General features: G+C 49.8%; 4 protein-coding genes across 5 annotated transcripts; 1 reads left to right on the top strand and 3 right to left on the bottom strand.

Moving 5' to 3' along the window:
* Positions 1-89: 89 nt before the first annotated feature.
* LOC6600887 (beta-1,4-N-acetylgalactosaminyltransferase bre-4) lies at positions 90-2118 on the bottom strand. The gene is made up of 5 exons (XM_026985030.1): positions 1994-2118; positions 1634-1923; positions 1140-1563; positions 864-1082; positions 90-805 (listed from the first exon to the last, which is right to left on the bottom strand). Exons 1-5 carry the CDS (start codon positions 2116-2118, stop codon positions 664-666), a joined length of 1200 nt encoding a protein of 399 aa, XP_026840831.1. The 3' UTR covers positions 90-663.
* A 226-nt stretch (positions 2119-2344) lies between these two features.
* LOC6600888 (dnaJ homolog subfamily C member 11) lies at positions 2345-4632 on the bottom strand. Of its 2 annotated transcripts, XM_026985029.1 has the most exons (7): positions 4429-4632; positions 3803-4379; positions 3442-3739; positions 3269-3385; positions 2771-3197; positions 2571-2712; positions 2345-2498 (listed from the first exon to the last, which is right to left on the bottom strand). In XM_026985029.1, exons 1-6 carry the CDS (start codon positions 4498-4500, stop codon positions 2581-2583), a joined length of 1623 nt encoding a protein of 540 aa, XP_026840830.1. In that variant the 5' UTR covers positions 4501-4632; the 3' UTR covers positions 2345-2498; positions 2571-2580. The 2 variants fall into 2 exon arrangements, with proteins under 2 accessions (XP_026840830.1, XP_002025952.2); XM_002025916.2 differs by having other exon boundaries at positions 2345-2712.
* Positions 4633-5122: 490 nt separating this feature from the next.
* Positions 5123-8513, top strand: LOC6600889 (heat shock 70 kDa protein cognate 5). The gene is made up of 6 exons (XM_026985027.1): positions 5123-5283; positions 5406-5452; positions 5782-6360; positions 6447-7551; positions 7614-7754; positions 7825-8513. The coding sequence occupies exons 1-6, from the start codon at positions 5194-5196 to the stop codon at positions 7933-7935; spliced, it is 2073 nt and encodes a 690-aa protein (XP_026840828.1). The 5' UTR covers positions 5123-5193; the 3' UTR covers positions 7936-8513.
* A 22-nt stretch (positions 8514-8535) lies between these two features.
* LOC6600890 (multidrug resistance protein 1A) lies at positions 8536-14198 on the bottom strand. The gene is made up of 9 exons (XM_026985026.1): positions 13993-14198; positions 12834-13059; positions 12482-12765; positions 10445-12398; positions 10071-10376; positions 9854-9993; positions 9224-9785; positions 8992-9138; positions 8536-8926 (listed from the first exon to the last, which is right to left on the bottom strand). The coding sequence occupies exons 1-9, from the start codon at positions 14112-14114 to the stop codon at positions 8726-8728; spliced, it is 3942 nt and encodes a 1313-aa protein (XP_026840827.1). The 5' UTR covers positions 14115-14198; the 3' UTR covers positions 8536-8725.
* Positions 14199-14543: the final 345 nt, after the last annotated feature.

The raw sequence follows: 14543 nt of genomic DNA, 5'->3' as shown, positions 1-14543 counted from the left end.
CTCTGTTTTATGGATGGGTTGGGGAATGGAATGGGCAGCGAAACCATTTGCATTTGTTTTTTTGGTATAGTAAAAGTTTTTATAAGTTTATTTTGGTATAAATCGTTTCTGATCTCGATTAACAATTTGCATATCACAAAAGTAATATCTACATTTTCACCTTTTAGGAATTGGTGTAGGTGCCTTTTGAAGAGAATAGAATAAAATACCATAGAAGAGCCATAGAAAAAACAAACTTAACAAAAAACACAAAACAAAACAAAAATTAACAAAAAAGTCTATAAGTATTCTTGAGCACTTTGAGTATTTAAGGGAGGAGGGGGCGATTATCGCTACATTCTGTGACTGTGGTTGGATTTTCGAATTGGAGCTAAATTATGGATTAAAAGTATACTACATAGAGTTCTGTGAGTATATTGAGTGGAGATACTATGTACTACCTACCATACACACAATATGTGCGCTAATGTCTAATGTCTTCATCGTTTCGGCATAAACTTTCCTTTTTGGGGGCTTCTCTAGTAAAAGAGAGAGAGAGAGATTCTACTATTCGAGAAAGTAATGTTGTCCTTTGTACATGCACAATAATAGATCGTTTTGAAAGGTCACGTAAGGTTGGTTACGCTGTCTTTTTGAGTTGGGGTCTCGGTCTCCCCATTTAGGCTAACTCTTGCGCTCGGAGTTCCTTAGCTCTGCTAAATACCACGTGAAGGTCGGGAACTCCTTGATGCTGTAGATGCCATACTTGATTGAGTTGATGCCATCCATTTCAATCTTGTTCATGCCATTTTGTATATTCTCATAGCTGCAGAGGTTTTACAAGGAATTATAATTTTTCTAAATTTGGACACTTCTTCACTCACCGCTTGGGATTGGCCTTCTCCTTTTGATGCTTCAGCATCTTGTAGCGCGCAATGTTCACGGGGTACCTTGATATGAATAGATTCGCATGCTTCAATCTGTTGGACATATCATCGTCCTCGCCGCCCCAGCCGAAGAACGAGTTGGAGAAGCCATTCACGGCCTGGAAGTGCTCACGCGTCATGGCAGAGACTCCGCCAAATATTGTTCGGTAAGGCAACCTGGCACAAAAGCGAGTTATGCAGGAAAGATCAGGAGATTAGCAATGGGTTCCTTACTTGAAATTAAGCGTGTCAATCGCAACCGACATGTGCCGCGGCTGACGTGGACAATTGTAGAGATTACGATCGTCCAAAGGCAGTAGATCGACATCGTGAAATATAAAACAATCCCACTGATAAAGCTTTAAGGCCTCCAAGTAACCGATATTCATCATAGCCGCGCGATTGAAGGGCTTCCCGTTGGTTTGCTCAACAATGAATATGCGATAGGCGATGCGCTGCTTCATTAGGAACGGGTGTATGTTGCGGAGGAAGACGGAGAGATGGGCGTAGCGGTCGCGGAAGGGCACAACAATGGCCACATGGTGTTGTGGGTTGCAATTGTCGGGCTGGAAAGCTCCGCCAGGGCGCAGCAAAGGGCCCAGCTCGGCCTCAATAACATCTAGAGATTCCAGCGTTGTGTTGGGCGTGACGGGTCCACCTAGAAAAGCATTTCTTTAACCATTAACCTGCCATTGCACAAGACAGACCAGACTGAGAATATATCATACCATCTCGGGGATCAGGATCAGTGCAATTGGCATGGAGGGCGGACATGGTTGGTTTCATTGGCAGGGGCTTGTGTGTGCTCATGTTTGTGCTGTTGAAGTTCGCAAAGGGGTGCGATAAGTCTTGTGGAATGGAAGTAAAGTTTGCAATCGCAATCACAGTCGTTGAGGTGGAGTTCTGAGCGTTGTGCAGCTCTCGCTCCTTCGATAGGGCCAGGGGCGCAGCAGGCAGCCGGATGCCCCCACTGCTGGCGTTCCTATGTATATGCGCATATTTGTGCACGCGCCGTATGCTGTAATTGATATAGCCAGCAAATGAAAGTGCTAATTGGCTTACTCCGCTCACCGCTTGCTCACACTCACCTTAGTTTGCTCAGGGACGTACCGCTAGCTCCGTCAGAGCGGAAGCCCACAAAATTCAGCACCAGCAACAAGCATATTGCGCCGGCCAGGAAGCGGATGAGATTCGCCTTTGTAAATAGGATCATGGTCCATGCATTGCATCATTCCGTGATTAACTTGCTTCCTCTCCGCAGTGGCATTTTCAGCGCAAACGGTCGTTTTTATTGTTAACAAAACAAATTTTCCCCAGCAGCTGATGTTTTCGCTAAAAGGTTAAGGGTTGCCGGACTATCGACGGCGTTCGCGCTATCGAGTGCACGCGAAGATGCTGTGGCAATCAACTATCGATAGTGTTCGTTAGGAGGAATGGAATTCCAATTTGAACAAATTTCGTTGTTTATTTCGCGGATCTCAAAAGTATCCTTAAAAACAGTGAGTTTACAATGCAAATGGGTATTGTAAATGGGCAATATTATAAAGCTGTCTTAACCGTTCTTTTTGCCCCATCTCTTGGAATGGGTCTTTCCTATTAAGATTAAAAAACAAGTTACAAACACAACTGATGATTTATACTAAATACAGTATGAAGCACACAGACCAGACCACTATCATGGCAATGGCAGTCGGATTGCCTCGTTGTCCTTTATGTTGACCACCCTGAACTGGTTTTGGTATGTATACTCTATGCGTAGGATCTTATTGTCCCCGATGCTGGGGTCATAGAAGCCGGGAAGATCGCTCTGTAAGTACACGAATAACATCAGTTATATTCAATATTTCATCAGGTTCTGAACAAACCTTTGAGGAATCGTATAGCTGCAAGGTACTGTCCCTGACCAGACACTGAATTGGTATAGTGACATCAAGCGACAGCTCGGGCTTGAACTGGGTGCTGCTGTTCTCCGTTGTGCAGCCATATACGGCTCTTGTGACGACCAGGCCCGTCTTCTGCAGCTCCTCGGTCATGATGCGATGGTAGGTACTCTGCATAAGATGGACGGCAGCACTGGCCTCCTGCCGCTTGGCCAACAGGCGCTGCTCGTTCTGCCGTTTTGTCCGCTCCACTTCGACGCTCTTGCGCTCGGCATCCATTGGGTCCATAATGGTCTTCTTAATCAAGAACCACGCAATTACGGGGGTCACAGAGGCATAAAACACAGCGGCGGGCACTATCTCATCGCTCAGGTGGATAGGAAACACATAAGACTGATTCGATCGTAGTATCCTAAAAGCAAAAATCAAGCGAAGCCATCAATGTATTATAGTCCAAAATGCAGGACACTATATTGTACTCACTTAAATTTAAGGATAACTCCAGAAGGCACACCAATCGAGACAGCTGCTGTCACAGAACTGTACTTGGAAATCTTCTTCTCCAGTCCATATTCGCCCATGAAGCCAAATGTTCCGACCCTGCAATAAGGATTTCGTGTTAATCAACCCGATCTGCGGATGTGAGAGCTACTTACTTCACGGCCAGCTTCAGCTTCATCTCATTTTCTATCATCTTGCGCGTGTAGGAGAGACCAAAGTAGATGTGCGGCGAACCAATTACAAAGGATGAGCTCAGCGCGTACTCGTCCTTGCTGTGGTCGATTTGTGTGGACATGGACGACTGGGGGCCCGCGTTCAACGTCAGGCTGCCCACTGTGTGCTTGTCCAGCTGCACAGCGAGCGTGGAGAACAGGGCGGGTATCACGCCGTGTTCCCGGAAACTCATGTTGGTCCCGCCGTTGAGCGTCACCTTAGGGGAAAGTGTGCGTCCACCTGACAGCACATACTTTAGATATATTGCAGGCTGGGCTGGGCTTTGGTAAACTGATTACTTACCCTTGAGACCCACTAGGAAGCCGTTTCCCGCTCCAGCACAGACCTCCAGCCAGCCCTTGTTCAGGAGTCGACGTCCAGCTACCACAAACCCGCCACTGCCATTCCCGTTGGAGGAGTACAGGTTGCCGCTCATAATGATCATGTCCTTGCGCGTCAAAGGGGCCTCGATGGACTGTGCAATGCTCATTGACCCTATCTCAACGCGGGGCATTTCCGTTTCATCGTAGGGCGCGAATATTTCCGTTGCATTCACGTTAATGGTGATGTTCCCCCGCGGATTAGTTCGCTGTTGCAGGCGACGTTCATCAGCAGCTTGCGCAAGGCGTTCGTACTCTTCCCTGATCTCTGTCGGCGTCTTGGTCCGGTGGACAATCTCCCAGCCCTCGGTTCTCAGGCCCTGTACGCCCACCGAGTCGTATATGGCCCTCTGGTGGGGATCAGACAGCACCTCGTACGCGCGCTTGGTGCGGTTGAACATAATCTCCGCCTGCTTCTTGCTGTCCTCATTGTGGTGCTTGTCCGGGTGGTAAATGCGGCTCTGCTTCCTGTAAGCTGTATTAATCTGCTCTGTGGTGGCCTAAAAACAAATTGATAAGACTGTGACGTGCGAGTGACGATGCACTTACATTTCGGGGCAAATTCAGAAATGTGTAGTAGTTCTCCTCCAGCTCGACGTCAGATTCATTCTCCGAAGCCATGGCGCAGGCCGGTAAATACTGCCCCTGTTAGGTTAAGCGGTGCTTGGTAGTCAGACAGAATGGCAGCGCACGCACCTCACCGGCGTTCTCTGTGTTAATTTGTATTTCAAAATTTTTGGATAGCTTTACGCAATGATAGGCTGATATACATGTGTTGGGAAGGTCCGATAGTTTATGGTCACACTCACTCAAACATCGGTTCAAATAATCGAACATGCTATCAGCCCTGGGTGATATCGATAGCCGAACTTGAATCGGACCTCCATTACCGGTTGCCAACAATGAGTCTCTTTCAATACTTTTAAATTCTGTACTTAAATAACATATGGTGATGATTGGAACTGCATTTCCCAACAATTGACCAGGAAAACCCACCAAACCATCGACTTTTCCTGGATTTGCACACCTTGTTTTGTGCTCGAGGATAGAAGGTGTCACAATCGAGAAGTAACACTGATATATAAATATCACAGCAGCGATTCTGCATCACTCAAACATCAAAACTTATTGTATTTTAAATAATCGAACCTGCACAAGCGAATGCTGTCAACTCTGGGTGAAAACCAGTAAAACCTATCGTTCCGTTGGTGACCGATTACTTTTTTCCAGCCCTCGCCACATACGGGAAACGTGCTCGCCTGACGAAATTTTGCTTTTTAATTTGACATTGTGTAATTAAAGTAAATACCGAAAATGCTGCGTGTTCCTAGGTTGTTGCCACGTCTCGCACGCCAAGCCGGCGTTGTGCCCACAAATGCATCGGGAGCTTCTAGCATCTTCCGCGTAAGTACCACGGCCGCCGTCTTTACATAATAGCCGGAGCGGCATGCTCACGCTCGGCTCGTTGCGGGTCATGTTTTGCGCGAACATTCTATAAAGATCGATGCATTCTCTCCTCTTTACAGAGCCTGCCAGGTGCAAGCAATGGACTGTGGGGTCAGCAGCGCTACAAGTAAGTGATCTTTAATTAATTTACATTTACAATGAAATTAAAACGAAAAAGAGAGTGCCGACTGACCGACCGGTCCCCTAGGTAGTTGTGTAGTTGTGCTTATGTAATGGAACCTGCCAAAAAGATTTTAGCTTCCAGCAGACACTCGATGTTGCATCACAATGGATGCCAAGAGTTCAGCTCTTGATTGTTGGAAACATCTGGAGCTTCTTGCTCGAACAGAGATAGAGGCGCGGCCTAGTCGCTTATCTAAGCTCTTTGCTGGCGTTATCAATTTTCGGTTTTTCACCATCTGCTCACGAGCAATCCATATTTCACTCTTTTTTTAGGTCTGGCGAGGTCAAGGGTGCAGTTATTGGCATCGATTTGGGCACCACCAACTCCTGCCTGGCCGTCATGGAGGGCAAGCAGGCAAAGGTCATTGAGAACGCCGAGGGAGCCCGCACCACGCCCTCCCACGTCGCCTTCACCAAGGATGGCGAACGCCTGGTGGGCATGCCAGCCAAGCGTCAGGCTGTGACCAACTCTGAAAACACCTTCTACGCCACAAAGCGCCTGATTGGCAGACGTTTTGACGATCCCGAGGTGAAGAAGGACATCAGCAATCTGTCCTACAAGGTTGTCAAGGCTTCGAATGGAGATGCCTGGGTGTCGTCCACCGATGGCAAAGTGTACTCCCCCTCACAGATTGGCGCATTCATCCTAATTAAGATGAAAGAGACGGCCGAGGCCTACTTGAATACACCTGTAAAGAACGCCGTGGTGACTGTGCCCGCCTACTTCAATGACTCGCAGCGTCAGGCCACCAAGGATGCCGGACAGATTGCCGGTCTTAATGTTTTGCGTGTAATCAACGAGCCCACAGCAGCGGCCCTGGCCTACGGCATGGATAAGACGGAGGACAAAATGTAAGTGTACCTTGGAGTTCAATGCTTTTTTTATTGCTCTTGAATGCATTGTAGATGGTTTCATTACTTTCACTCTAAATTTTCAGCATTGCCGTTTACGATCTGGGTGGCGGCACTTTCGATATCTCCATTCTGGAAATCCAGAAGGGAGTCTTCGAGGTCAAGTCAACCAACGGCGACACCCTGCTGGGTGGTGAGGATTTCGATAACCACATCGTAAACTTCCTGGTGGCCGAATTCAAGAAGGACACCGGCATTGACATCCGCAAGGACAACATTGCTATGCAGCGCCTGAAGGAGGCGGCCGAAAAAGCCAAGTGCGAGCTATCCTCTTCCCAGCAGACCGACATCAATCTGCCCTACCTGACAATGGACTCTGCCGGTCCCCAGCACATGAACCTGAAGATGACACGCTCCAAGTTGGAGAGCCTTGTGGGTGATCTCATCAAGCGCACCATTCAGCCCTGCCAGAAGGCACTGTCCGATGCCGAGGTGGCCAAGTCAGAGATTGGAGAGGTCCTGTTGGTTGGTGGCATGACCCGCATGCCCAAGGTTCAGTCCACCGTGCAGGAACTGTTCGGACGTCAGCCATCGCGCTCCGTCAATCCCGATGAGGCGGTGGCCGTCGGTGCAGCCGTTCAGGGCGGAGTCTTGGCTGGTGATGTCACTGATGTGCTCCTGCTCGATGTCACTCCCTTGTCGCTGGGCATTGAGACCCTTGGCGGAGTGTTCACTCGCCTGATTTCGCGCAACACCACGATCCCCACCAAGAAGTCGCAGGTCTTCTCGACAGCCAGCGATGGCCAGACCCAGGTGGAGATCAAGGTGCACCAGGGAGAGCGTGAGATGGCCAACGACAACAAGAAGCTGGGCTCCTTCACACTGGTCGGCATCCCACCCGCACCCCGCGGAGTGCCCCAGATTGAAGTGGTCTTCGATATCGATGCCAACGGCATTGTGCACGTTTCGGCCAAGGACAAGGGCACCGGCAAGGAGCAACAGATTGTCATCCAGTCGAGCGGCGGTCTGAGCAAGGACGAAATCGAGAACATGATCAAGAAGGCCGAGGAATACGCCAGCGCCGACAAGATCAAGCGCGAACTGATCGAGATCGTCAACCAGGGCGAGAGCATAGTGCACGACACTGAGACCAAGATGGAGGAGTTCAAGAGCCAGTTGCCCGCAGAGGAGGTATGCATAGACAAGGAATAGTTAGGTTTCGATCTGACTGATCCGATTCGGTTTAATTGCAGTGCGAGAAGCTTAAGAAGGAGATTGCCGATCTGCGCACGTTGCTGGCCAACAAGGAAACCGCCGACTTGGAGGAGGTCAGGAAGGCCACCAGCTCGCTGCAGCAGGCTTCGTTGAAGCTCTTTGAGATGGCCTACAAGAAGGTATGTTGCCCAAATATATGTGACCTGTGTCTGTCTAATCAGTATATCAATTGATTCTTTCTTTTGGCAGATGTCCGCTGAGCGCGAGAGCAATGCTGGCGCCGGATCCACCGACAGCGCCGACAGCAGCAGTTCAGGCAGCGACGCTTCTGGCGAGAAAAAGAAGGAAGACAAGAACTAAATTAGGCAACCATAGTCATAGTTGTTCTCTTATTTAGTGATAGCCTTCCCTGGATTTTTATTAAGATTTACGTTTAACATAGTTACATCATATTCCTTTTCCAAATCATAAACCACAATCACACGTGAACAACCGGCATAGCGTTTACCCAAAAATGTGAAAGAAGTGACAGAACCCAGAAAACGAACACCATCCCATCCACAAATGGGAGCCAGCGATCAATTACATAAAGTTTTTATTGTTTATTATGGAACCGATCGATGGATTTCCCCTACCCATCTGGAGCTGCGCTGTCCTTTCAGTGCGTGGCCAGTGCGGTGCTGTGTTCCCTGTAAGATTTCGCTTATTTTTACGTTTACTCTAACTAAATTCTAGTTGTACGATAAGGAGCACAGCACAAATACGGCCGGAAAACGGCCACGCGACTGAATAAGCTTTACGGACACGGACAGTTGGACGCCTACTTCAAGCTACATTTGGTCGTTGGTTTCCAGTGGACAACCAATCGACACTGGGTAAAATGCAATTAAATTTAACAATCGATGTAAACTTAAAATACAAAACAAATATTTACAATATACAAGTATATATGTTTTAATTGGGTTTTGAATTAAATTCATTCAAAAATTCCTGGGAGGAGACTCTTTAAAATAGATAAATAATATTAGGACTATGAACTTATTTGTACAGGATGATACTACAGGGGGTCTTTGATCGCAGTGCAGATCCTTAAGCTATATCTAGATCTATGCTATGGTATCGTAAGCTATGGCGAATGGCATGGCGGTGTCTACATGGCCCCGCTCTGCAGCTTGTAGAGCGTGTAGTAGAGGCCGCGATTCTCCAGCAAATCCTTGTGGGAGCCGGTCTCGCAGACTACGCCGTTCTCAAACACAAATATCACATCCGAATGGACGACTGTGGACAGTCTGTGAGCTATGCTGATCGTTGTGCGACCCTCGGATGCGGCATCCAGAGCATCTTGGACAACCTACCAAAGAATAAAGCGAAAGATAATGATTGTTGAGAGCTCAGCTGAATGAGGGATGTACCAACCTTTTCACTCTCGGCGTCCAGTGCCGAGGTGGCTTCGTCGAGCAGCATGATCTTGGGGTTCCGTATGAGGGCGCGCGCGATGGCAATGCGCTGCTTCTGACCGCCGGACAGCTGGGCTCCCTTCTCTCCCATTCTCGTGTCGTAACCCTAGGAGGAAATCACGTATTTTACTTGAATCATCAGGGGGGGAGGGGGGGGGGGGGGATGTGGATTGCGGATTCTGGATGCTTACCAGCGGCAGGTTCGCGATGAACTCGTGAATATTAGACTTCATGCAGGCTGACATGATCTCCTGGTCGGTGACAGACCTCGTGTTGTCGCCATAGGCAATGTTCTGCCGGATGGTGCGGTCGAAGAGGATCGGCTCCTGGGACACGATGCCGAGCTGCTGGCGCAGATTTGACATCGAGACGTCTCGAACATCGTGCTCATCGATGAGGGCGGCACCCTCGTCCACGTCATAGAAGCGCTGGATCAGCTGGATGCAGGTGGACTTGCCGCACCCGGAGGGACCCACCAGGGCCACCTTCTGGCCCTTTTTGACTCCCAGTTCCAGACCCTTGAGCACCTGGATCTCTCTGCGCGTGGGATAGCTAAACTCAACCTTGTCGTAAGTGACATTGCCCTGGCAGTGCCACGGTTCGCGCGACACTCCCGGCCGGTCCACGATCATGGGCTGGCGCCGCAGGAAGGTGAAGATCGTCTTAGCGGCTGAGATTCCCTTCTGCATGTTGGGGGCAAAGGCCAGGGCGTTGGCAATCGAAGCCGTTCCCATGATCAAAGCCTGGGATACTCTGAAAGGGAAGGGAAGGTAACTTTAGGACTGGTCCTCTCTTGTTCTGCACTCTATTTGGGCACTTACTTGAAGACATCTCCGAACATGATGCCCCGATTTATCACGCACCAGGTGCCGTAGTACATGCAGGCGGCATACGCAAAGAACATCAGGGAGCGAGCGAGGCCGTAGACCAGGCCGCGGAAGTGGGTGTTTTTCTTCGCTTTCTGTGGGTATAGTGGATAGTCGGATATAGTCGATTAGGGATCGAGTCGGGTATGGTTCCAGCCTGGTGGCCACTCACATTTACGGACGGGATGAGCATGCCGATGTATGTCTGGTGGAACATCTCCTCGCGTCCCAGGGAGACGACGGTGCGGATGTTGGAGACTACCTCGACGGCCAGCTTGGTGCAGTTCTCCATGGTCTTGGCCGTGCCCATGTTCTCTTCGGCCATGAGCATGCGCTGCATGTAAAATGCGATGAGGATGAAGGGCGTGAAGGCGAGGGCGACCAGACCCAGACTCCACTCGTAGTACATGGACAGACCGATACCGAGGGCTAGCGTGGAAACAGACTGAATGATCGTGCCGATTCTCTGGCCAGTTGCCTGCGCGAATCAATTGGTGAAGAAAGCAATCAGGAGAGGATTCATTGTGGAATTGTGGTACAACTTACGCCTTGGACAGCGGCGGCATCGCCGGAGAGGCGGGCGCACAGACTCCCTGTGCCGTTCGCCTTGTCATCGAACCAGGCCACTTCCTGTTTCAGCATCCTCTCGAACATGAGGCCGCGCAGGCGCTCCGTGAGCCGCTCTCCGGCGATGCCAAAGAAGTAGATCTGCATGAAGGTAGCGATGCCCACGACAATGCCGGCGATCAAGAAGTAAAGACTGTACTGGTTGCTGTTCTCGCGGACGTACTCGTCGTTGTTCTTGACTGAGAGCACCTGCAGGATGCTGCCGAAGAGTACGGCAAAGATGGGCATGGCACAGCCCATGATCACCGAAGATATGCAGCCGACGGTGACCTGCGCCCACTCCGGCTTGTTCATCTTCATCACCTCCGCCATGGGCTTGACCTCGTTGGGGTCCTTGACCTTCTTCTTCTTCTTCTTGTCCTTCGCGACGGCCTCTAGCTCCTTCTCATCGTCCTCCTCCAGCACCTTTATCTCCTCCTCGTCCTCGTCCTTGATGACGAAGTTCTTGTAAATGTCCCCGCTGGGGCTGAGTACGGTACCGTCATCCTCGCCCAGCTGGGTGGTAACCAGATTGAAGTAGTGGCTCTTCAGCATCATCAGCTCATGGTGCGTACCGCTCTCCACCACCTCGCCCTTATTGATCACGACGATGCGGTCCGCCCGGCGTACCGTCGACAGCCGATGGGCCACAATGACGGTCGTGCGTCCGGCGCTGACCTTCTCCAGGGCTGCCTGCACCTTCGCCTCACTGGCAGTGTCCAGGGCCGAGGTGGCCTCGTCCAACAGCAGTATCTCCGGGTCGCGAATCAGGGCCCGTGCAATGGCAATTCGCTGCTTCTGGCCTCCGGACAACTGAGCTCCGCGTTCGCCCACCAGCGTATCATAGCCGCGTGGCAACTTTTTTATGAACACGGCCGCATTGGCGGCTTCGGCCGCCGCCTCAATATCAGCCCGAGTGGCGTCCTCGCGTCCGTAGCGGATGTTCTCGTAGATCGATGTAGCAAAGAGCACGGGCTCCTGGCCGACGACTCCAATGCGGGAGCGCAGCCAGTTGATGTCGATGTCTCGCAGGCTGGTGCCGTTGAAGAATAGATCGCCGCCGGCGGGGTCGTAGAAGCGCTGCAGCAGCTGGATGCAGGTGGACTTGCCGCAGCCGGAGGGTCCGACCAGGGCCACCGTCTGGCCGCGATGGATCTTTAGGTTGAGACGGTTCAAAATGGGAATCTCGCTGCGCGTCGGATACTGGAACTCGACGTCACGAAACTCGATGGTCGTGAGGGGCTCGTTGAGGTTCTTACCTTGATGGCCGATGGGATTGATGGTGGGGATCTGCTCGATGATGTGGAAGACCTTCGCGCAGGCGCCCTTGGCAATGCCGAATGCCTCGATGTAGGGCGCGGCCATGCCAATGTTCATCGAACCCATCATCACCGAGAAGAATACGGTGATCATCGTGCCGGCGTCGTAGCTGGCATAATACGGATCGTGGTACCCCTTGATTACCAGCCCCACGCCGTACCAGAAGGCCAAAGCGTACGAGGCATAGATGAAGAACCAGAGCATGCCGAAGCCGATGCCGGAGAACATATTGCGTTTGATGTTCAACAGCTTGGCGGCCACAACGCGTTCCTTGTAGGCGGACACCTCCTTCTCCTCTCCCTCGAACGCCTTTACCGTGCGAATCCCGGACAGGGCGCCCTCGGCCACGACTGCTGCTCCAGCGTACTGGGTAACCTCTTGCTTGGCCAGCCTGGAGGTCGCCACCGACACCAGTCCCATCGCGACGAAAGTTAGCGGCAGGCTCGTAAGGCACACCAGAGACAGCTGCCAGCCTTTGACAAAGGCCAGCACCAGGGATCCCACAAAGGACACAAAGTAGTGGACGAACATGACGACTTTTTCGGCGAGACCATCTTCCATTTTGGACAGATCCCTGGGGGAGAGGGAGAGATGGGAGGGAGAACAGTGAGCGATTGATGGGGGGATGGATGGATGGATGTTTGGGGAGCAACTTACTCGTTCATACGGCTGGCCACTTCGCCGCTCTGGTTGAAGTCATACCAGCTCATGTCCTGGTGCAGGATGGAGCGGAAGAACTTGGAGCGGATGGTCAGAATCTGCGAGTGGGCGGCGTAATTGAAGCAGGTGATGGAGAGATAGGAGCACACCAGCATCACAATTCCAATGTATGTGTTCTGCAGAGAGAACTCCCGCACCTTGTCGAGGAGCAAGTCTCCCTCGTCGTCACCGTCACGTTGGTACGTCCTACCCTCATCTGCCCCGGTCAAATCGATAAAGTTCTATAGGATGTAGGATTATATAGAATGCGTATGAGAGATGGAACCACACAAAAACTACTGCCACTTACGTTTGCCAGGTTGCCGAAGATTAAGCTGTTGGCGGGAGTCGTGAGACCAGTGGCTACGGCGGACAGAAGTCCGATGACATAGAGCATGCGGTCCTTGGTGGTGGCATAGCGGAACATCTGGAAGTAGCCAACCTGTTTGACCTCCTCTTTGTAGGAGCCATCGTCCTGCTCCTCCTCTTCCGCCTCGTCATGCTTAGAATTCTTTTTTTTCGTCTTGTTGGGAGCACTGCAATAAAGGGCGACGCGCACGCCAATCATCGGTCATTAACACAGTCCTTTCTATTGACGCCATAACCGCTTGAACATGAAACTATCAGTGGCGTGGCCCTATCGCCTGGCGATTGCAAATTCCTTATCTTCGAATGACACCAGTATCAACTCATATCAGCCGCCTACTACACGTCCGCATGCCCATATCAAAATGGCGACATACGCGCGTCCATATGTAGAACGTAATATAATATAATATTATCATGCTGTGCCGCAGACGTGCTTTATTGTGCTTTTTGTTGTTTTCTAAATTTATTGTTTTAGACATCGATGAACGATACGATACCCTAATCATCGATGAACGAATGAATGTTAAAAACGAGATACATTGCCTAATTATATAGTTGGAAATTAGAACTATCACTCTATATCACCGCACTCAAAAAGATCTCAACGAATCGTCTAACATTTGAATATTCAGCAGATCTATTAATGCCTGGAATCTATCGAAAACATTGTATTGGATATTGGATGAACAGAGAAGTGACACACTTGAGGCTTGAGAGGGTATCAACAAGGTCGTCACTTGATTTTTTTTATTATGGTATAATTTGCAATGTCATCGTTGAAGTGCCATTTTGGTAAAGGTTAAATACTTCTTTTAAATTTCTTGCACACAACAATGGCAAGGCAGGGGTATACATATTTCATATAAAAAAAAATTATAGAAGTGCTTCCTTTCATTATACTGGGAGAAACTCATCTCTTTCGGAGAAACTAAATGATCGCTCAGGTTCGGTTCTGAATGAGTAGATACTCTTCAGTCTATTTAACCACTGTTCTATTTGTTGCACAGTTAATTTTTAATTTCTTGCAGAATTGCACCAATGATTCACTTTTGCACTTTGAATGTCCTTTGATCTTTTCCGTGGCCCTTATTCCAACTTACAAGCTCTTTAAGTCTTTGTCCTGGTCTTCGAATGCTGCTGATCCCAGGACGATGTTCGTTTTGTACTGCAAACGCGATTTGTCATCGTCGTCCTTGACGATGACGCCGTTCGAGGCTGTCATCCTTTTTTTGTACCGAAGAAAAAGCCACACTATATCGATTTAAATATCAATCCGTTTAAGGTATCAGAGACCTCCTCGTAATCCTAGTGGTACCGCTGAGCGAAAGAGACTATTAAAATTTGTGCCCAGGTGCGGTCATTTATATGTATATTCATAATGCTCCGAGCAGTCAAGAGCCATATAAGCGGGCCTTATCACGTCTGATAGTGCTTATCGACCATGTTAATTGAACGAATCGAAGTGCCCAATTCTTAAGACTAACGGTGATTCTGGTCTGCTGGTGAAATGCCTGGCCAGCAATGCCATGGAATGAATGAAATACCTTAGAACATAAAGACGCGAAATCTGAGTGATCGATCCCATTGGAATGCCATTTGCTCCACCTGGTGATGGGGTATTCTTAATGGCAGCAGTTGGCAACTGTCTACT

Source organism: Drosophila persimilis, unplaced genomic scaffold (genome assembly GCF_003286085.1).
Source record: "Drosophila persimilis strain 14011-0111.01,24,50 unplaced genomic scaffold, DperRS2 tig00000002-arrow-pilon, whole genome shotgun sequence".
Taxonomy (NCBI): domain Eukaryota; kingdom Metazoa; phylum Arthropoda; class Insecta; order Diptera; family Drosophilidae; genus Drosophila; species Drosophila persimilis.
This window is presented reverse-complemented; position numbering and strand designations above follow the sequence as displayed.

What these genes read in the sequence shown, in the direction of transcription:
- LOC6600887 (XM_026985030.1), bottom strand. Translation starts at nt 2,118, where the DNA reads ATGATCCTATTTACAAAGGCGAATCTCATCCGCTTCCTGGCCGGCGCA. An exon ending in TGATCCTGATCCCCGAGATG is followed by an intron (nt 1,564 to 1,633) that starts GTATGATATATT and finishes ATGCTTTTCTAG; the next exon opens with GTGGACCCGTCACGCCCAAC. An exon ending in ATTGACACGCTTAATTTCAA is followed by an intron (nt 1,083 to 1,139) that starts GTAAGGAACCCA and finishes CTTTTGTGCCAG; the next exon opens with GTTGCCTTACCGAACAATAT.
- LOC6600888 (XM_002025916.2), bottom strand. Translation starts at nt 4,500, where the DNA reads ATGGCTTCGGAGAATGAATCTGACGTCGAGCTGGAGGAGAACTACTAC. An exon ending in CTTCCTAGTGGGTCTCAAGG is followed by an intron (nt 3,740 to 3,802) that starts GTAAGTAATCAG and finishes ATGTGCTGTCAG; the next exon opens with GTGGACGCACACTTTCCCCT. An exon ending in GGAGTTATCCTTAAATTTAA is followed by an intron (nt 3,198 to 3,268) that starts GTGAGTACAATA and finishes TTTTGCTTTTAG; the next exon opens with GATACTACGATCGAATCAGT.
- LOC6600889 (XM_026985027.1), top strand. Translation starts at nt 5,194, where the DNA reads ATGCTGCGTGTTCCTAGGTTGTTGCCACGTCTCGCACGCCAAGCCGGC. An exon ending in TGGGGTCAGCAGCGCTACAA is followed by an intron (nt 5,453 to 5,781) that starts GTAAGTGATCTT and finishes CTCTTTTTTTAG; the next exon opens with GTCTGGCGAGGTCAAGGGTG. An exon ending in TTGAGATGGCCTACAAGAAG is followed by an intron (nt 7,755 to 7,824) that starts GTATGTTGCCCA and finishes TTCTTTTGGCAG; the next exon opens with ATGTCCGCTGAGCGCGAGAG.
- LOC6600890 (XM_026985026.1), bottom strand. Translation starts at nt 14,114, where the DNA reads ATGACAGCCTCGAACGGCGTCATCGTCAAGGACGACGATGACAAATCG. An exon ending in TGCTCATCCCGTCCGTAAAT is followed by an intron (nt 9,994 to 10,070) that starts GTGAGTGGCCAC and finishes CTATACCCACAG; the next exon opens with AAAGCGAAGAAAAACACCCA. An exon ending in ATGTTCGGAGATGTCTTCAA is followed by an intron (nt 9,786 to 9,853) that starts GTAAGTGCCCAA and finishes CTTCCCTTTCAG; the next exon opens with AGTATCCCAGGCTTTGATCA.